Genomic DNA, 22,186 nt, shown 5'->3' with positions numbered 1-22,186 from the left:
TAGGCAATCTCACATGAAAGGATAAGATCATGATGGAGCTGAAGCAGGCATTGTCGGGTGCTTCCAACAACGCGAATGGACGAGGTCCAGTTCTTCACGGTGCTCCCGCAAATCAAACAACAAAGAGGGTCGACAACAATACCCCGAGGGAAGAGGTCGGCTCCAATAGGGCCGGGGGGAGCGAATCCGATCACAACGAGAGTGATCCCTTTAAAATCGAACTCATGCGGTTTATGAGGGAAGTAAACCCCTGAATGGATCAAATTCTGGGTGCGCCACCAGTGCTGAAAGGGTCGGACTCCAAAAAGTATACGCAATTGCTATACAAACCAAGCGCGATACCAAAATTGATCCTGAAGCGGTTTAAAATGCCAGACGTACCGAAGTACGATGTGACTTCAGATCCTCAAGAGCATATCACCACCTATATAATGGCGGTGAAGGGGCTCGATTTAGCTCCCCACGAGATTGAGTCTGTTTTGTTGAAGAAATTCGGGGAGACTCTTATGAAGGGAGCCTTGACGTGGTATTTGCTTTTGCCCAAGCATTCCATAGACTCCTTTGAGATGATCGCAGACTCTTTCATCAAGGCCCATGCCGGGGCCAGAAAGGTACAGGCCCGAAAGGCCGATATATGCAGGATTGCGCAAGGAGAGTCTGAGTTGCTGCGGGAGTTTGTAACCAGATTTTAGAAGGAAATGTTGTTGCTACCGAGCATACCGGATAAATGGGCGGGTAAGCATTCACCAAAGGTTTGAATCCGAGAAGCTCCGACACTTCCCGGAAGTTGAAAGAAAGTTTGTTCGAGTTCCAAGCATTAACTTGGATGGATGTTCACAATCGGTACGAATCGAAGATAAGAATTGAAGATGACCAACTTGGTTTTCCGGCGTCGGTCAAGGGTCAGGACCGGGAGAAGAATAAGGAGAAATCGAAAGATGATTTTAACATAGATCGACGATCGTTAAGGAGTCAATTTTTGCCCTTTGAACTGGCCGAAGGACGTGGCAGAGGTTTTCGATTGGCGGATAGATTCGCTACAGATAAGAGAACTGATCGCAACTGAAATAACAGGTCGTTACAAGACAAGGAAACACCAAGCTCTCGAGATTCTTCCTACCCCAGGCTTTCCGAATACAACTTCAACGTTAGTGTAGTGGAGCTGGTTTCGGCCATGTGATGGTAGGCTATAATTGCGTATTTTAGTTTCTTATCTCACTCTAATTTACTTCACTTTAATTGAGTTTGAGCATTAATCGCTAGTGTTTTACACTAATTGTGTGTTTTATGCCGTGTAGGAGTGATCCCGAGCTATGTAGATGTTATAAAATGAATTCAAGCTATTCTGGAGCTTTGAAGTCTGAGTAAAAGATCAAGGATTAAGTTGGGATCGTGTTTGGGGATCAACGGACAATCATGCACTTAATGAAAGAAATGGAGAATCGAGCAGGACGCCACCCAGGTGCGCGAGCGTGCACTGGGCGCGCAAGTGAGGCGGAATACCTTCCAAAGTGCGCGGCCATATGCGCGAGCACACTCCCAGGTGCGCGGCCGCGCACGTCCTATTCCGGAAAGAGTCCTATTTCGCGTATGAGAAGGTGTGTTCGTTTGGGCCCGATCCTACTTGGTATATATACATGAAAAAATGGTATATTTGGGACTTTTGACACATCTAAGACCTAAGGAAGCTATGGAGAAGTGGTAGAAGCAAGAGCACAAGGATTTCGTCATTCAATCCTCACTCAAGACAAAAGTTTGGATCATTGTATGTTTTCCTTTAACTTAAACTTATTTGTGATGAATTACTCGTTATCTATAGACTAGTTCTCTTTAGGGATTGATGGATTTGGTATATTGGGAATTGTTTGCGGATATTAACTCTAGTTTTTATGTATTGGTTCGCTTTGGGTGTTTTAATTATTGCATATACTTTTACATGTTCATGTAATCGAAAGAGGCATAACTTGTGATATTTTTGCACTATCTTGTTGGTTAAATTCATTAATTCTTGATAGTAATCGAAAGAGGCTAGTTGAATTATTGTTTAGACCTAGTTAGGAGGATAATCGGAAAAGGTTCTCCTAAAGACCAATCCAATACGAATTCTTGCATATCTCCACCGAGCATAAATTGGTTCATATTGTGAGGTTGAGACTTAATCGAGAGAGGAGTTTCTACTGAACGTTTAAACTAATAATTGAGTGAATTCGAGAGACTCACTTGAGCAATATGAGTGAATTAACTAGATTTAATCCCAGACAATTATCTTTCACCTATCCAATCAACCCCTATTTTCTCCCATTGATATCTTCTTTGCTTACTCTTGTTGTGATTGTCATTATCCAATAGTTTAGACTTTTAGTTAATTTTAGTTTTAAATCACACAAATCTAAATTGTCGATCATCTTAGATAGCAATTAAACTAGAAGTTACGAAAATACTGTTTAAATCCAATCCTTGTGGATACGATATTTTTTCTATACTATATTCGACTAGCGAGCATATTTAAGTATATTTTGCGCTCGTCACCATGGGGAACATTAAAGAAACATGGTTCCCAAAGCCGATGAGATCCGATCCCAGCAAAAGGATCCTAACTTATGGTGCGAATACCACGAGACGAACGGTCATCGGACTGGGGACTGCCGACATCTGCGTAAAAAGGTGGCAACATTGCTGAAAAATGGCCATCTCAGGGAATTTCTGAGTGAGCGGGATAAAATTAACTACGGTGGAAATATTGCTGAAATTCCCAACTCCTAAGGGAATTAAACAAATAGGAGGTGACCAACCAACAACAAGGGAGTTGAATGCAATCTCAGTCTCTAGTAGCAAAGGAAAGGAGCATGCAGCAAAACAATTACAGGAACTGGCGCCTGTTCCTGAGCCGAGCAAAGTCAACCAGGGGGAAGAGTCATCGGAATCCTGTCAGGTGCCAAGGTATTTCCAGGTACCAAAAGAGACTGACACAACAAAGTCCACAGCGGAAGAATTTGAGCAAGTCGCATTATTCGAAAAGTTCTTGGAGAGGAAGTTCCACTTGGGGACAAGATTGCACCCCAAACTCAGGTATGTATTTATTGAATTCCTTAATTTTAATGTCGATTATTTTGCGTGGGCGCATGCGGATATGACAGGTATCCTGCCAGAAGTGGCCGCGCACAAGCTAAACTTGGATCCCAGCATCCCTCCGGCAAGATAGAAAAAATGTCCTATTACCGAGGTCAGGAACAAATTTGTCAAAGAAGAGGTAACTCGCTTGCTTGATATCGGTTCAATCCAAGAGGTAAAGTATCCTGATTGGCTAGCTAATGTAGTAGTAGTTCCAAATAAGAATAATAAATTTTGCATGTGCGTAGACTATAAGAACTTAAATAAGGCGTGCCCAAAAGACTCATTCCCATTGCCAAACATTGATCAAATGATTGATGCAACGGTCAGGCACGAGTTAATGAGTTTCCTCGATGCCTACTACGGGTAAAACCAAATCAAAATGAACCTGGAGGATCAGGAAAAAACTTTGTTTATCACAAATTTTGGCACATATTGTTACAATGTGATGCCCTTCATGCTAAAGAACGTCAGAGCCACTTATCAACGGCTCGTGAACAAGATGTTTGAAAAGCAAATAGGGAAAACCATGGAAGTTTATATAGATGATATGATTGCTAAGTCTTTGAATGCAGGTGATCATCTTAAACACTTGCAAGAAACTTTTGACATCCTAAGGAAACATAACATGAAGCTTAACCCCGAGAAGTGTGCGTTCAGGGTCAGCTCCGGTAAGTTCCTGGGATTCCTTGTGTCACAAAGGGGGATCGAGGTTAAACCCGATAAAATCAAAGCCATCAAAGACATCCCAGACCAGCTATCAAGCGTAAAATAGGTTCAAAGGCTAACAGGGAGATTGGCCACTTTGAGCAGATTAATTTCCCATTCTTCGGAGAAATGCCATTATTTCTTCTCGCTGCTAAAAAAGAAGAACAACTTTTAAAGGACCCCGGAATGTCAACAATCTTAAAGGCATTTGAAAAGGTATTTGTAAAGTCCTCCGTTACTATCAAAACCAGAGGAAGGAGAAAAACTGTTGATCTACTTAGCAGTCTCGGAGGTAGCGGTAAGTGTCATTTTAGTCCGTACGGATGAAGGTATGCAATCTCCTATTTATTACATTAGTAAAATTTTAACGGGAGCAAAAAGTCGCTACCCATATCTGGAAAAGTTGGCCTTAGTCCTCGTAGTAGCCGCTCGAAAACTAAGGCCTTATTTTCAATTTCACCCGATAACTATGGTGACCACTTTTCCCCCGCGGAATATTCTTCATAAACCTGAACTCTCAGGTAGGCTGACCAAGTGGGCCGTTGAAATGAGCGAATTTGACATATAATATAAACCTAGGACTGCAATTAAGCTACAGGTTTTGGCAAACTTTGTGGCCGATTTAAGTCGAGGACTTTTATCTCTGGCTACCAAAGAAGCAGTAATGGTGTCGGAATCGAAATCAGGAGTTTGGACCTTGTTCACGGATGGAACTTCCAATGTGAAAGGGGCCGGGCTCAGCATAGTATTAACTACGCCTTCGGGAGAAACCCTAAGGTAGCCCATAAGAACTATTCCATTGTTTAACAATGAAGCGGAGTATGAAGCTTTAATTGCAGGGCTCGAATTGACTCGGGGACTGAACTCCGAGGTCAGAGAAATCAAGTACGACTCCCAATTAGTTGTAAATCTAGTCTATGAGATCTTCAAAGCCAAGGAGGAATGCATGCAACAATATGTAATGAAGGTTCAGGCTGTGCTCGTTCGGTTCCGGGAATGGTCAATGATAAGTGTAGATTTTGTCCACTTATTAGTACCTTTTTGCTTTTATTTTACTCTAAAAGTATTGATTTATGTTCTCAAAACAATGAAAGTGTGCAAATTGCAGGAATATTGGAAGTTTGGGCTCCCATGATGAAATCCGACTCAAAAAGGAGTGTTCTGACACACAAGGCAACAAGGGGTGCAGGACATAAGAAGTGCGATCCGCAGAAGGATTTCTACGACCGCAGAAAAAAGTGCGGACCGCAGAACAAGTAAAGAAGCCACGCAGATCTTTAGATGATGTGAGCACCTAATTTTTGACTATATTTGAATTTTTACCACCTTATTTTTAGAAATTTAATATATATTTTTTAGATTTGTTACATTTTTTTTATATAGGTAGAATTAAAAATAATTTAAAAGGTCAAATTATTACTATTAGTATTATTTTTATTTTTTATCTTTATTTTAAAATAAAATAAATTAAAAAAACAAAAAATTAATTATTTTTTAATTTTTGGATGGGAAAAAAATAATAGGAAAATTAAAAGTATGGAATAAAAAATTAAAAGTAAAAGTAGGTGGAAATTAGTTTTTTTAAAAAGTAAAATAAAGTGAAAAATTTAAAAAATAAAAGTAAAAGAATGTGAAAATTTAAAAAAAAATAAAAAGTAAAAGAAAGTTAGAATTAAAAAATAAAAGTAAATGTAGATCTTTTTGGTGGATTAGTTTTATAGAATATTTAGTTCCATGAATTAGTAAGGCATGAAACTTTCACTATCATTATTTGTTTAATATAATTTTTGAGAAGTAAAAATTCATGTTAGAGTAAATCAAGGTGAAAAAGGCAGTAATGTATAAAAGAAATTGGGCCATATGAACGCTGATGTGCCATGAAATAATTTTGATGTTAAGGAAGAATGGGCCATGGAATTTTCTGACTTTAAAATTAGAAAGATCGGGCCTTTAAAAATTTTTGGGTCGGATGGTTTAAGTACTATGGCCCATGGTAATAAAATTCATAAGTTAGCTCATATTTCTTCCATAATGAATAATTGTAAATACTTTTCATAACTTAGTAAAGTAATTCATTTTGTAAATAATTCTAGTAATTAAATTCCATACTTCTAGTTCTACACAAATACATTTCATAACTTTTGACTTTACAGCAATTTTTAAATTAGTTTAGGAAAAATAATTCATGAACACAGTAGTATATTTCAAGTGCGCTCTATATTAATCAAATCATCGTAGTTATGTACATGTTCACGTGACATAATAATGATTTTCACAAACAAATCAAAGTATGCGTTTGCGCGACTTTGGCCAAAACCAATCTTCATAATTAATAAAACGTGATAAATTTTGTACACGTATGCGTGACATGATTTTAGCGCCCCAAATAAAACGGATTCACGCACATGTAATCCGTCTCAAAGATAAAGCCATAAAATGCCATAATTAAAAGTGGTAAAAGGTAAACATACATAGGTTCTAAAAATAGGTAATTAAATAATTAATTAAGCTAGGTATGATTAAAGCGACCGTGCTAAAACCACAAAATCCGAAAATGCCTAACACCTTCTCCCGGGTTAACAAAATTTTTTACCCGGTCCTCTGTGTTCGCAGACCATAAATAAGAGTCAATTTCCTCGATTTGGGATTTTAAAATAAACCGGTGACTTGGGACACCATAGATTATCCTAAGTGGAGACTCTAAATTAAATAAATAATCTCATTTCAATTAATGTCACTTTAATTGGAAAAACTCCCCTATCCCTCGGGTAAAAATGAGGTGTGACAGCTCTGGCGACTCTTCTGGGAAAAAGAACCCAGAACTTCTGGTTCAGGGTTCAGAATTCGAGCTTGTAATGTGATCTATACTTGGCTTTTTTGATTGTTAATATTACTGTGTTTGTGGGCCTAATGTGCTAATTGTCGCTCATTTACCGCTTTGATATTATTTGAACTATAACTGCCTTGTTACGCCTCCCTTCTGAGTCTTCTGAATTTATGGTGCACACGTGCGCGTGGCCCACTTTTCTGTTAGAGGTCATACCAAATAGAATGAGGCTGGATCAGTAACTAGGCCGGGTAGACTTTCGTGCTCCCGCTACATTGCCACCACCTCGGCTCGAGCTATCCGCTTATGTAAGCTAGGTCTAAAACATCCCCCCCCTATGATTTTAAACCTAGAATAACATAGCCTCATGTCAGATCCCTAGTAGGAACGTTTGTTTGCATCATGTGCATTTGACTTTGGGGACTCAACACAGGGGTTGAGTTCGTCTAGGACAAGTGTACCCGATAATTACAAGACCATCCTGATGCATCTTATGTGCTACATGTATATTATGTTTGATTCAGTTTGTGCATGTTAACCGGCTTCTAAAACATAAAAATAAGAATTGAGAGAAAATCAGAAGGAAGAAAATAGGAGAGAGAAAATTTATCCGATTTTTAAAAAATCTCAGTATTTGACCCGCTATCTCCTTCCCTGTTCATTATTGGAGCTGAGGTACTGTCCAGGTCCTTAAACAATATTACTACTCACAACAACTTTACCCCATTCTCCATGGACCATAGAGGGCCTATCATTATTCACCTTGCTTATGTCGATGATATAATGATATTCACTGGAGGTGATAAGCACTCGATAAAACTCATTAAGAGTCAGATAAAAAGGTATAAAAAACCATCAGGTCAAAAAATGAACAACGACAAGAGTTTCTTTGTTACTGCTCCGAACACCTCTGGTAGCAGAATTAATAGAATCATAAGAAATTCTGGTTATATGGACAAGCCCTTCCCCTTCAATTATCTCGGATGTCCAATCTACAATGGCAGGAAGAAAATTAGCATCTTTGATGGCATGCTAGCCAAAATTGTGAAAAGACTCAATGGTTAGCAGGGGAAGATTCTTTCCTACGGAGGGAAGATAACCTTAATCAAACATGTCCTCCAATCCTTGACTACCTACATTTTATCTATTATGAACCCTCCCAAAGGCATCATCAAGCTTATGGAAAAATACTTTAACAATTTCTTCTGGGGGTCTTCTGAAGGAAAAAACAACTATCACTGGTCCTCATGGAACAATCTCTGCCTACATAAAGATGGGGGGTGTGTGGGGGTGTGGGGGTCAGGAGAATGGAAGATATCACTGAACCGCTCTCTGTGAAAAGATGGTGGAGATTCAGGACTCAACCATCCCTCTTGGCCACTTTCCTTAATGCTAAATATTGCAAAAGAGCTCACTTGGTTACCAAAGTTCCTACCCCATCTGACTCTCACATTTGGAGAGATTTGACGAAGGCAAGGACCAAAGCTGAGCCAAATATCATTTGGAAAATTCAAGCAGGCAACTCTAGTTTCTGGTGGGATAACTGGACGGACAAAGTTGCTTTGGCCAAGGTAGTTCAGGGCCCGGCTAAATCTCCCAAGCTACTCGTTAAAAATTTCATCCATGAAGGTACCTGGGACACCAACAAATTTGCAGCCACTATCCCTCCTCACTTGTTGGATACTGTTACTAAGGTGGATATTGGCAACAGAAATCTTAAGGACTTTCCAATATGGAATTTAGCTGAAGATGGTCAGTTCAATAATAAATCGGCTTGGCACTTAGTGCGAATGAAAAAGCAGAAGAATAACTTCATTTGTAAGATTTGGCAAAAGTCTATACCTTTTAAAATCTCCTTCCTATCCTGGAGGTTACTCAAAAGGCGACTACCATTTGATGATATTATTGGTAAATTTGGCACTAACATTGTTTCTAGATGTTCTTGTTGTTGTTTGCCGCAAGTGGAGACTATGGAACATGTATTCAATGGAAGCGAGGCATCAAAAATAACATGGAATATAATTGGCAATCCACTGGGAATAAGGTATCAAATAGAGCTGGTGGTGGGCACCTTTAAGAGATGGTGGGAAACAAGCTCAAAGAATAGGGTCCATAACTTAATCCTTCAAATAGCTCCTTTAACAATATGCTTGGAACTATGGAAATAATAGACATCGTGCAAATATGGTAATTAGAAGAAGTTCCAACCCAACATGATGGTGCATCAAGCTATCTGGAATATCAAAGGTGCCATTTCAAAGATTATACTAAGCTGGGACAACCACCTCACTTGGCCAGGTTTCTGCCAAAGAATTGAAAAGTTGAAACCAATGCAAAGATGAAGTCAAGTGTTGTGGTCGATACCAAATCAGGGATGTATCAAAGTTAATAACGATGGTAGTTACATCAGAGAAAACAACAAAGCAGGTATAGGAGGCATCGTAAGGAATAGCAACAATGATCTTATTATGGCCTTCTCGAAGGCTATCCGGTGTGATAACAATAATACTGCGGAGGCTCTAGCTGCTGAGTTTGGAATGAAATGGTGCAAGCTACAAGGCTACACTAATTTTTATCCTCAAACTCGATTCTATGGTGATTGCAAACATGTTGATAAATAGGGACACCAACAATCTGAAAAATCAAACAAACGATTGATAGAATGCTGCAGACTATTCAACGGGACAATGTAATAGTTAGGCATTGTTACAGAGAAGGCAACCAAGTTGCAGACTGTCTTGCAAAACTTGCCTCTACCTCGGGTAATAGCATGACTATCAACTCATATCAACAACTTCCTATATGTGCTAAAGGCTATTTCCTCTTGGATAAGTGGCAAATACCAAGTATCAGAACCAAATTCGACAAAGCTAATTTTTTTGTCAGCTAGAGTTGTATCCTTCGATCTTCCCAGAGGGAGAACCCCCTTCTGTATATTTCTCCTCTAGTTCCTTTTTTTTTTTTTTTTCTGTTGTTTGTTTTGGGTGATGGAATCACCAAGTTGTATTTGATGAGGTTAGGCCTAGCCCCCCTCACTGATCCTTATTGAATACAATTGTGCCCAGTAAAAAACAAAATTGTCAGATGGGAGTTTCGGTAGCCGGTCTTGCTATCTTTTCTGCGTCCATATTATTCAGGGTGTAATCCGGACGTTTTACTTTTATTATCTTACTTTCTATTGTAAACCCTTCTATCTTTTTTTTTTAAAAAAAAAATCAAATCAAATGAAATTAATATTTCATTGAATAACTCTTTTCTTAATCTTGTCACCTTTCTTATTCTCTTTTCAGTTCTGTTAATGTAGATTTTAATGACATGACATGCTTGCGGACTTCATGCCTAGGTCCTAAAATATTGTCAGACCTCGAAATAATGAATCAAGAAGCATAATGTATTGAAGATAAGGCTTGTGAGAAAATAAATAAAGAATTGGAACAGTAGGCCTAGGCCAAGTCTGAATGAAATCAGAAGAAGTTGAAATTTCCTCTTTTCGGATCATTATTGAAGCCGAGATTGAGGATAAAGATTGGGTCAAGAATCGATTGGAACAATTGACACTGATTGATAAAAAGCGATTGGCCGCAGTTTGTCACGGGTAGTGTTTTAAAAGGCGTGGGCGTAAGGCGGGGCATTATACATATGCCCCAGCGGGGCGTAAGCCCCGAGGCGCGGGGCGTAAGCCCCATAGGTATTTAATTTTTAATATTTTATAAAATAATATAATGATAATTAATATTTATAAACAGGTAAAATTACATAAAAATTGAAGAAAACTATATATGTGTGCTCCATCCCCAAAAAAATTAATCAGAACAATCTATTATACGTTACTTACAAGCACAAATAATTTGAGTCTAAAAGAATAAAGTTTTCTATATGGAGGAACAAAAAGGATGATTAACCTGCAATTTGAACTTTGAATTTGCTGCTATGAAGAAAAATGTAGTTCTCTTTGTATTTGTAAAAAAAATTAAATATTCGTTGCGTTTGGTAGATATTAGCAGACTAGCGGATAAGATAAAAAATTAGAAAAACCATGAATTAGGGTTTAAATCAATAAAAAAGGTCTTTACTTTTAAATTTAATACTTTTGAGTTCCTTTTTAAACCTTTTGAGTAATTACCACACTGACTTTTGAGAATTTGGGTATTATATGAAGGACTAATTCAACAAATTTTATTTTAATTTGAAAAAGTCTCTGGGGCTTACTCCTTACTAAAAGAATGCGCCCCGAACACCCGGGCGTATGCCCCGAATGCCCGGGCGTACGCCCCAAATTGCGGGGCGTACGCCTCTTGAGACTTTTGCCCCACACTATCGCCCCGGGGCATTTTTGGTATGCCTCGCCCCGGGGCTCGCCCCAGAAATGCCTTTTAAAATAGAGGTCATGGGCAGCTGTACCAACAAAGAATGGCTAGTGCCTACAACAAAAAGTACGGCCCAGAAAATTTGAAGTGGGGTAACTCGTTATGAGATGTATCCTCCCGCATCATGAAGAAGCTAAAGGAAATTGGCTCCAAATTGATGCAACCAAAAAGGTACTATGTTTGACCCTTCACGCACCTTTAATGCTATTTGATTGGGATGACGAAGGCTTTCATTCTCGCTACCCAAACACCATTAACCCTTTTTGCCAACTCTTTGAGCCGGTTACCTTTCTTTGATTACCCTCTTTGGAACCTAAGGATTTATTGAAAAGAAAAAAAACAAGAGAGAAAAAAAAAAGAAGAAAAAAAAGGAAAAGGAAAGAGAAAGAAAACAAAATAAACAGAAAGACAAAAGAAAAAAAAACAGATCATGTTACCTTGAACTACGTTTGACTTGATTCCGAATGGATGCGTAGGAAGCCTCTCTTTAGGGTTCAGTCACACCAAAACAAAAATCCACATTCCCCCAAAAGTTGAAACTGGGGCAGATGTTATAATGGTTCGGCGATGGTTTCGCCTGAAAGGTTCCAAAGTTATAATTCAATCCAAATCTTTTTTTACCAAAATCCTTTTCATGTCTTTCCGATCAATCAACGAGAATGTTCAAAGTTGGAGGATACATTCACTTGGATCTGATGCAACTAAAACGAGAGAAATAAAATGAGAGGGTCTTATTGGTAAAAACTCTCACGGGTACAGTAAGGCGATGGGGAGTAAAGAAGCTAAAATGAGACAGTCATGTTAGTGAAAACTCACAAAGAGCACTATAAGGTGACGGTGAGAAGAGAAATGAGAGAGGTCAGCTGGTGAAAACCCGCAAAGGGCACTAATGATCGAAAAGAGGATCCTCACAGTCACTAGCATCGACACAATCCTGGGCAAGGTTTCTCGGTTTCGAGGCAAAAGTTGTAATGAATTTTTAACGGTCGGACGGTTTACAAGGATCAGGTGTCCAGCCCAAAACATGCCATGTTCATTTAAGTCCGCATGTACTCCAGATAAGTCCTTCTTTCCTTTCCCCGAAAGGGATATCTCTTGTCTAAATTCATTGTCCATTCCATTGTTTGTTGTTCTTTGAATCCTTTTCGGTCTAACTCCATTCCAAAAACTAAGGCAAAGAAAGGATGACAAGACTAATTTACAAGGCTCTCGTTTGATACAAGCTAATATGCAAAACAAGGCACCCAGACTCGACAAGAGCATCAAGTCGACCCCGACTGGCCATGGCAGATGATGCTTAGAAAGCAAAAACTCCTGTAAGGAGGAAATCAAATTGAAAATGCCTACAAGACAAAATGAAGTTGAATAGGTTAAGTCCCAAGTGGCTAACCATTTTGGAAAAGTTTGAAAAGCCAAAGGTTCCCCAATGCTCTGAAATTGAAAGTTTTGGAGGAAAGAAGTCGAAAGTGAAATGCCAAAAAGGCAAAATAAAGTTGAAAAGGTTAAGTCCCACGCGACAAACCGTCATGTAAAAGTTTGAAAAGTCAAAAGTCTCTCCGGGGCCAAAAATGCAAATGGTATTCACGAATATCTAGTGGCAGGTTGAAATCATCATAAAAAGAAGATGGGCACAAAGCCAAGCTGCCAAAGATATCAAAGCCACGAACCGACCACCACTTTTAAAACTCACAATTTTTCTTTGTTTGCAACAGGAACAAAGCATTGCAGAATGGCGATTCCTAAAGGACGAATGTCACCAAAGGTGAGTTTCGCAAAATCTCTATTTTCTTTTATTTTCAGCATCCATCACTATTACAGATTACTTTTGTAGCTTAATCCAGGTAGAACCTTTTTGCCTTGGGGAATTCAGCTCATATTTCCAGGTAGAAGTACTCTTCGCCCAGGCTTGCTTTTCGTAGCTTAACCCAAGTAGAATCTTTTCGCCTAAGGGGATCCAGCTCATAGTTCCGGGTAGAAGTGTTCTTTGCCTAGGCTTGTTTTTCATAGCTTAACCCAGGTAGAACCTTTTCTCCTAGGGGATCCAGCTTATAGTTCCGGATAGAAGTACTCTTCGCCCAAGCTATTTCTCGTAGCTTAACCCAGGTAGAACCTTTTCTCCTAGGGGGATCCAGCTCATAGTTTCCAGGTAGAAGTACTCTTCGCCCAGGCTATTTTTCGTAGCTTAACCCAGGTAGAACCTTTTCGCCTAGGGGGATCCAGCTCATATTTCCGGGTAGAAGTACTCTTCACCCAGGCTTGTTTTACATAGCTTAACCCAGGTAGAACCTTTTTGCCTTGGGGGATCCAGCTCATAGTTCCGGGTAGAAATACTCTTTGCCCAGGCTATTTTTCATAACTTAACCCATGTAGAACCTTTTCGCCTAGGGGGATCCAACTCATAATTTTCGGGTAGAAGTACTCTTCGCCCAGGCTGTTTTTCGTAGCTTAACCCAGGTAGAACTTTTTCACCTAGGGGGATCTAGCTCATAGTTTCTGGGTAGAAGTACTCTTCGCTCAGGATGTTTTATGTAGATTAACCCAGGTAGAACCTTTTCGCCTAGGGGGATCTATCTCATAGTTCTGGGTAGAAGTACTCTTCGCTTAGGCTGTTTTACGTAGCTTAACCCAGGTAGAAACTTTTCACCTAGGGGGATCCAGCTCATATTACGGGTAGAAGTACTCTTCGCCCAGGATCGCTTTTCGCAGTTTAACCCAGGTAGAACCTTTTCGCCCAGGGGATTCATTTTCATTTCAGTAATACAGGGCACCAACCCCTGGTTACATTTCTTTTCTGTAATACAGGGTGCCATCCCCTGGTTACATTTTCTTTCAGTAATACAGGACGCCATCCCATGACTACATTCTTTTCAGTAATACAGGATACCAACCCCTCATTATATTCTTTTTTCATAATATAAGATACCAACCCCTGGTTACATTTTCTTATCAGTATCAGGGTACACCAATCCCTAGCCGGTTTTCCAATATACGGTCTCCACTCCCTAGTTTATTTTGTTTTAGACATAGGGTATCCATTCCCTAGTCTCTATTTGTTTTCGGGGTACACCATTCCCGACCTTTTATTACTTTCAATAAAGAAGTAATTTGGAATTTTGTTACAATAACTAACAAAATTTTCCTAGTGCAAACTGGGGCAGAAAAATTTCGTTCATTTGTTTGTTTTGGTGTCTGAGTAGGTTTAACCCCGAGGCACAGGGTTCGAGATGACCAAAGAAGAAGTCTCAAATCAGAATAAAAGAAAAGAAAAAATAGGTGAATCCAAAATGCAAAAGCAGTTGAAAAGATGTGGAATGCTCAAGACATGACTGAAGCCACGAGTATTGGAGTCATGTTTTGATTAGAAAGAAGCTATAGAACAATGAACTAGCTCCTACAGCTAGCGAGCATCAAGGTTTAGATCAGAGCCTGTATGAAGAACCAGTCAAGACTCAAGATCAAGTTTCAGAAGACTCATAGATAGGAATCTTGTAACTCATAGCTGATAGGCTTATTTAGTTTCTTTTTTTTTTTATAATAGTAGGACCGCAGACCGGAGCCTCGACGGAACCTCACTCGACTCCTCAACTCATCATTCCACCATTCTCCTTGAACTACACGTGTTTTTATTCCCCTATAACCCGGGATATGTAGGCTGTCCAAAATCAGGACTCGGTTGCACCCTATCTTTAATTTCTTTTCTTTTTGAATAACGGTTTGGTCAAAAATTAATCACATGACTCACCTAGCCTTTGCCTGAAAACTCTTCATGTTTCCAAGCAAAGAGGGGCAGCTGCGAGCACCTAATTTTTTACTATATTTCAATTTTTACCACCTTCTACTATATAAATATTTTTAGCTTTGTTGCATTTTTTTATATAGGATAAGAAGTAAAAATAATTTAAAAATTATTACTATTAGTATTATTTTTATTTTTTATCTTTAATTTAAAATAAAATAAATTAAAAAAACCAAGAAAATGAAATATTTTTTTTCTAATTTTTGGACGGGAATAAAATAATTCGAAAATTAAAAGTATGGAATAAAAAATTAAAAGTAAAATTAGGTGGAAATAGATTTTTAAAAAAAGTAAAAGAAAGTGAAAAATTTAAAAAATAAAAGTAAAAGAATGCGGAATTTTTTTAAAAAAAATAAAAAGTAAAATAAAGTTGGAATTAAAAAATAATAGTAAAGGTAGCTGAATTTTTGTTTTAAAAAAAGTAAAAGAAAGTGAAAATTTAAAAAAGAAAAGTAAAATAAGTGGAAAATAAAAAATTAAAAAAAGTACAAAAAGTGAAAAATTAAAAAAATAAAATTAAAGGAAAGCGGGGAATTATTTTTTTTTTTTAAAAAAAGAAGAAAAATGGGAAGTGGGAATTCTTTTTAATTAAAAAATAATAAAAATTAAAAATTAAAAACAAATCTGAAAAAATTCCGATTTTTTTTCTATAAATAGAAGAGAAATTTGAAGAGAAAAGGGGGAGAAAGAGAAGAAACAAAAAGAGGAGGGAATTGAGATAATTTCTTTCTTCTTCTACGCTAAGAGAATGTTTACTCGTGTCATTCTTTCTTCCTCTTTCTTTCGAAAAATTCAGCAATTCATCACCCCGTTTAAAACTTAAAAATGCCCCAAATTCCAGCCTAAAAACACCCTTGAAGTATCCTAATAAATATAACAAAGTTCCGACTTTGTCTCTCCGTCTTCATTGAGGTCTCCGGCGAGCCAGACTCCGATCAGATTTCCTTTCTTTATTTCATTCGATTTCGTGAGAAGCTGTATCGAGATCCATTTCTTACTTTATCCTTGATTAATATATAAGTTTGGATTTTTTTTATTATGATGGATATTTGAGTAAAATTTTATGGTTCATACTTACTCATTAGAGCATGTTTATTTTCCTGTTCATAGTTAGCATAAATTAGTCTATCATCTTTGGTTGGTTTAAAGCTTTAGCAAGAACGTGTTTTTTTCCTTTTAATCCATAAACAATAATAGTTTTCCTGTTCTTGGTTAGTTTTTCTTAAATTTTCTAGCTCTTTTTGGTGGATTAGTTTTATAGAATATTTAGTTCCATGAATTAGTAAGGCATGAAACGTTCACTATCATTATTTATTTAATATAATTTTAAAGAAGTAAAAATTCATGTCAGAGTAAATCAAGGTACAAAAGGCAGTAATGTATAAAAAGAATTGGGCCATACGAACGTTGATGTGCCATAAAATAATTTTGATATTAAGGAAGAATGGGCCATGGAAATTTCTAACTTTAAAATTAGAAAGATCGGGCATATAGGAATTTTTAGGTCGGATGGTTTAAGTACTATGGCCCATGGTAATAAAATTCATAAGTTAGCTAATATTTCTTCCATAATGAATAATTATAAATACTTTTCATAATTTAGTAAAGTAATTCATTTTGTAAATAATTCTAGTAATTAAATTCCATACTTCTAGTTCTACACAAATACATTTCATAACTCTAGACTTTACAACAATTTTAAAATTAGTTTAGGAAAAATAATTCATGAACACGGTAGTATATTTCAAGTGCACTCTAAATTAATTAAATCATCGTAGTTATGTACACGTTCGCGTGACATAATCATGATTTCAACAAATAAATCAAAGTATGCGTTCGCACGACTTTGGCCAAAAAAATCTTCATAATTAATAAAATGTGATAAATTATGTACATATACGCGTGACATGATTTTAGCACCCCAAATAAAATGGATTCACGCACATGTGATCCGTCTCAAAGATAAAGCCATAAAATGCCATAATTCAAAGTGGTAAAAGGTAAACGTACATAGGTTCTAAAAATAGGTAATTAAATAATTAATTAAGCCAGGTATGATTAAAGCGACCGTGCTAAAACTACGGAATCCAGGAATGCCTAACACCTTCTCCCGAGTTAACAGAATTTCTTACCCGGTCCTATGTGTTCGCAGACCATAAATAAGAGTCAATTTCCTTGATTTGGAATTTTAAAATAAACCGGTGACTTGGGACACCATAAATTATCCCAAGTGGCGACTCTGAATTAAATAAATAATCTCATTTTGATTAATATTATTTTAATTGAAAAAACTCCCCTATCTCTCGGGTAAAATGAAGGTGTGACAGATGATATACGGACCACACATGATTTGTGCGGCCGCAAAACAAGGTCTGCACTGACAAAAGATTCAAAGTTCAAAGAGTGTGTAAATGACCAAGACTTGAAGCCTTGCCTGAAGTGCGGACCACACAAGAATTGTGCGGCCGCAGAAGATGCTTTGCAACCGCATACCAATATTGTGCGGCTGCAGAATCCAAGTCCTTGCAAGCTGAAGCAATCTAAGGACCGCACATAGAATTGTGCGGCCGTAGAACGTCTCGAGGGGCATTTTTGTCAGTGAATATTTAACCACTATAAATAGACGAAAATTACATTTTTAGGTTAAGTTTCGAAGTTTGAGCTAATGTAGCCATTGTATTTTGCTATTTTAGGAAGTTTGTGACTATTTTAGGATTTAAACATCATATTTTATCATTTTTAATATTAGATTATGAGTTTAATTAATATTTCTTCTTTGTTTTCTTCATTTCTCACTATGAGTAGCTAGATTCTTACTAGGATTGTGACCCAACCCTAGTGTGTAAACCTTATGGGTATTTAATTTAATGCTTGTTTATGATTGAGTGTTAATTATTTAGCCTAGTTTATGCTTTAATTTTAGAATTAATGGTTGTAAATATTGATCCATGCCTTTTTGACTTGGTCTTTGCTTGAGAAAGAGAGACTTAGTCTAGGAAAGGTTGACTAACAAGAAATTGGACTAATTAAGAGTTTGATTAGCCTAATTAAATGGTTTGAACTAGAGATTGGGATAATTTTAGAATTTGGCTCATATCAATTATTTAGCTTGATACCCATTTGGGCTTGAGAAAGCCAAATTGGGTAAAATTACTCTATGACAGAGAGGTATTGAGTGGGTAACTCAGAGTTGAAAGCTATAATACACCCCGATCAATAAAACAAGTATTAATGTATTTAACCCATTAGGAAAACACCTAGGTTAAGGTCACATCCCTAGGCTTTTTAACTATTTGAAAAAAAAACAAAAACAATCATTCGCTTTCTAGTTTCTTCTCTTAGCTTAATATTGTTAGAGTAAAATTAGAATTAGAAATCAAAATCCTTTTTTTGGAAGTGCAATCTAGTTGTTTAATTTTCTTTCGTCAAGTGTATACCCCTAACACCCATATTAAACTCCAAGTGAAAATCGACCCCAACTCTTGTTGGGTACTATTCTTCCGACGACGGTTTTCACTCACTATTGAGTGCGGATTGGACGTGGATCAATTTTTTGGCACCGTTGCTGGGGAGTTAAAACGGTGTTAGCTATATATTTGAGTTTGTTTTTGGAATATCTTCTTTTCCTTCCGTGTTACTAACTTGTGTGAGAAATTATAGGTACAAACATGGCGAACAATGATCATGAAAATTTTCCCTTGGGGAAATTGGACGCCGAGGAGGAGCAAGTAGAAGAGGTACCTCTTGAGCCTCAAGCCAACCGGAGAGGCCGAGTACCTCATGATAATGTATCGTTCCACCCCCACCTCCACCACGAGCGGCTCCACACCGGATATTGCCCAACAAAGGTTATGCTAGTGCAATAGTCCATCCCTATATTAGGGCGGGCAATTTCTAAATAACCAATGTGATGCTCACTTTGCTTGACCAACATGGTTTCTTTACGGGTGCTCCAACTCAAAACACTTACAAATATTTGAAGGGCTTTGTGGATACATGTTGGGGAGCAAGCAAACTAATGTTTTCGAGGATGCATTGAGGCTAAAGCTTTTTCCCTTCTCTCTACGGGGGAAAGTTTTAGATTGGTTGGAACGATTGCCGAACCATTCAATTCACACTTGGGATGAGTTGGCAAAAAAGTTCATTGCTAATATTTTCTCTCCCGAGCACGTGGCTACACTTCGAGATGAGATCTTGGCATTCAAGCATGAGCCTAATGAACCACTACACGAAATATGGGAGTGCTATAAAACAATGGTTAAGGAATGTCCCAAAAAGGATATGACGGAAAATATGATTCAACAAACCTTCTATCGTGGCATTAACACAACCAACCAATGTATAGTAAATCAACTAGCCGATGGGAACTTTATGACTACACCTTATGCGGAGGCGTGTGAAATCGCTGATGAGATGGCGAAAACGTCATCGGCTCGGCAATCCCGGGTCAATGTTCCACAAGGTGATCCGAATATGATCCACCTTCACAAAGAATTGTAAGACCATGGATAAGCCATTGCCGAATTGACCATTACCATGACTCAACTAGCAAAGGCCCAACTAAATCAAGTGCAAGATCCTAAGCAAGTCAATGTTATGGAGGGAGTGAACATGATGGTGAACAAGAGGAGGACCAAGGGTCCACAAGTGCAAACTCGAGTGGAGAACTATGTAAAAGATGATGGTGATTTTGAACAAGATGATTCCTATAATGAACAAGAAGAGAAAGTGCAATATGTGAATAATTTTCAAGGGCAAAGAAACAACTTCCAAGGCCCAAGACAATAAAAATGGAGACCACAAAACAATCATGGCAATTGGAACTCAAACAATCAAGTAAATTGGAGTAGAAACAACCAAGGAAATTGGGGAGGCAACAATCAAGGAGGATGGAGTAACAATCAAGGCAACTGGGGGTCGGGTTTTAAAAGACTCCCGATGTACCAACAACCGAGCAACCCACTTCCTTATCCTTCCCATGGTTCAAGTTCTTCAAACAATGAGATGGGGCGTATTGAAAGTATGTTCAAGCAAATGATGGAAAAGAATACCGATTCGGATGCCCAACTTGCCTCACACAACACATCAATCCGCAACCTAGAAGTTCAAATGTGGAAAATCTCTCAAGCTCTAAATTCTTGTCCTAAGGGGCACTGCCAAGTGACATGATGGTAAGCCCAAAGGGTGGTAATAATACGGGGTATGCCATAACGGTTATCATAAGAAGTGGAAGAGGTAGGAATGTACCCACCTCAAGTGAAAGACGACTTGTTGATGATGATCAAGTGATGCAAGAAGAAGAAGAGATCCCAAATAATATTGTTCAACCTAATGAGGAAGTTTGGATTGATATTGATGATAGTGTGGAAGAGACTCAAGAGGAGGTGAACCCGTCTAGGGAACACATTATTGACATACCGGAGCCGACAGTGCAAAAGGCTAAGGCACCATTGCCTAAGCCTCCACCTCCATACCCTCAAAGACTTGCTAAGTAAAATGGTGAGAATCAATTAAGAAGTTCATTCAAATGATGAAGAGTCTTTCAATCAATGTGCCATTGGTCGAAGCTTTGGAACAAATGCCCGGTTATGCAAAGTTTATGAAGGATCTTGTGACAAAGAAGCGGTCGATGAATTTGAGACCATCAAAGTCACTCATTAAGTGAGTGCAATTGTTCATTCAATGGCTCCTAAGATGGATGATCCCGGTGCTTTCACGATTCCTTGTACAATTGGAAATGCCGAGTTTGCTAAAGCTCTTTGTGATCTTGGGGGCAAGTATAAATTTGATGCCCTATTCGATTTTCAAGACTTTGGGAATTGGTAAATCAAGACCCACCTCCAAGAGATTGTAAATGACCGATCGTACCATGAAAAAGCTGTTGGGTGTGATTGAATATGTTTTGGTCCGGGTTGATAAATTAATTCTTCCGGCGGATTTTGTCATTCTAGATTGTGAGGTTGATTATGATGTGCCAATTATTCTTGGGAGACCTTTCCTTGCTACGGGTAAGGCTCTTTGTGATGTGGAAGCTGGAGAACTCACTTTCCGGGTTGGTGATGAAAAGTGGTGTTCCATGCGTGTAAATCCATCCTGCAACCAAATAGCAATGAAGTGTGTTCTTTTGTCGATTTGGTGACTGATGTTATTGTTGATGAAACAAGTGCTACAATCAATGTTGGTGATATGTTGCAGGCCGTTTTGCTCAACTTTGATGATGACGAGATGGATGACTTCATGGAATGTTTGAACTCTTTGCAAGGAATGAGGTCATACAACTATGCACCTTGAAAATTGTCCTTGGGTCTTGAAAATATGACCCATCCTCCTACAAAACCTTCTATTGAAGAACCACCTATCTTGGAGTTGAAGTTAATTCTTCCACATCTTCGGTATGAATTTTTGTTCTACTTTACGGTTATTCTTTCCTCTTGTTTGACTAGCGTGCAGGCATATTCCACATTGGCGGTGCTACAAAAGAGGAAGAATGCTATTGGGTGGACCTTGGCGGATATTCGGGGTATAAGCCTAGCATTTTTCATATATAATATCAAGTTGGAGGATGGCGCAAAACCATCTATTGAACATCAAAAGAGACTCAATGAGGCTATGCAAAAAGTTATCAAGAAGGAGATTATCAAGTGGTTGGATGCTGGGGTTGTCTACCCCATCTCCGATAGTTAATGGACTTCTCCGGTTCAATGTGTCCCAAAGAAAGGGGGCATGATGATGGTCACCAATGACAAGAATGAGTTTATTCCTACAAGAACGGTGACCGGTTGGAGGGTGTGTATGGATTATCGCAAGCTCAACAAAGTCATAAGAAATGATCACTTTTCACTTCCTTTCTTAGATCAAATGCTCGATAGATTGACCGGTCGTGCTTTCTATTATTTTATTGATGGTTATTCGGGCCAACCAAATTCTCATTGCTCCGGAATATCAGTAGAAAACAACCTTTATATTTCCCTATGGTACTTTTACCTTCAAGAGGATGCCATTTGGTTTGTGCAATGCACCAACGACTTTTCAAAGGTGTATGATGGCTATTTTCATGGGCATGGTGGAGTACTACTTTGAAACTTTTATGGATGACTTCTCGGTGGTTGGAGATTCTTTTGATGATTGTCTTGCAAATTTGGACAAAGTGTTGGCTAGATGTGAAGAAACCAATTTGGTGCTCAATTGGAAGAAATGCCATTTCATGGTCAAGGAAGGTACTGTCCTTGGCCACAAAATTTCAAGGAATGGAATTGAAGTTGACAAGGCAAAGATTGAGGTGATTTCTAAGCTTCCACCCCCAACTTCGCTGAAGGGTGTGCGGAGTTTCTTAGGCCATGTGGGTTTTTACCAGCGCTTCATCAAATATTTCTCTAA

General features: G+C 38.2%; 1 protein-coding gene across 1 annotated transcript; it reads left to right on the top strand.

The window, feature by feature from the left end:
• Positions 1–7,378: 7,378 nt before the first annotated feature.
• On the top strand, positions 7,379–7,711 carry LOC142178057 (uncharacterized). Its single transcript, XM_075247379.1, has one exon. It carries the CDS (start codon positions 7,379–7,381, stop codon positions 7,709–7,711), a length of 333 nt encoding a protein of 110 aa, XP_075103480.1.
• Positions 7,712–22,186: the final 14,475 nt, after the last annotated feature.

Source organism: Nicotiana tabacum, chromosome 24 (assembly GCF_000715075.1).
Source record: "Nicotiana tabacum cultivar K326 chromosome 24, ASM71507v2, whole genome shotgun sequence".
Classification (NCBI taxonomy): domain Eukaryota; kingdom Viridiplantae; phylum Streptophyta; class Magnoliopsida; order Solanales; family Solanaceae; genus Nicotiana; species Nicotiana tabacum.
The sequence above is the reverse complement of the archived record's forward strand: the minus strand, read 5'-3'. Positions and strand labels throughout refer to the sequence as shown.

Excerpts from the sequence above, each read along its gene's own strand:
- LOC142178057 (XM_075247379.1), top strand. The coding sequence starts at position 7,379 with ATGGACCATAGAGGGCCTATCATTATTCACCTTGCTTATGTCGATGAT.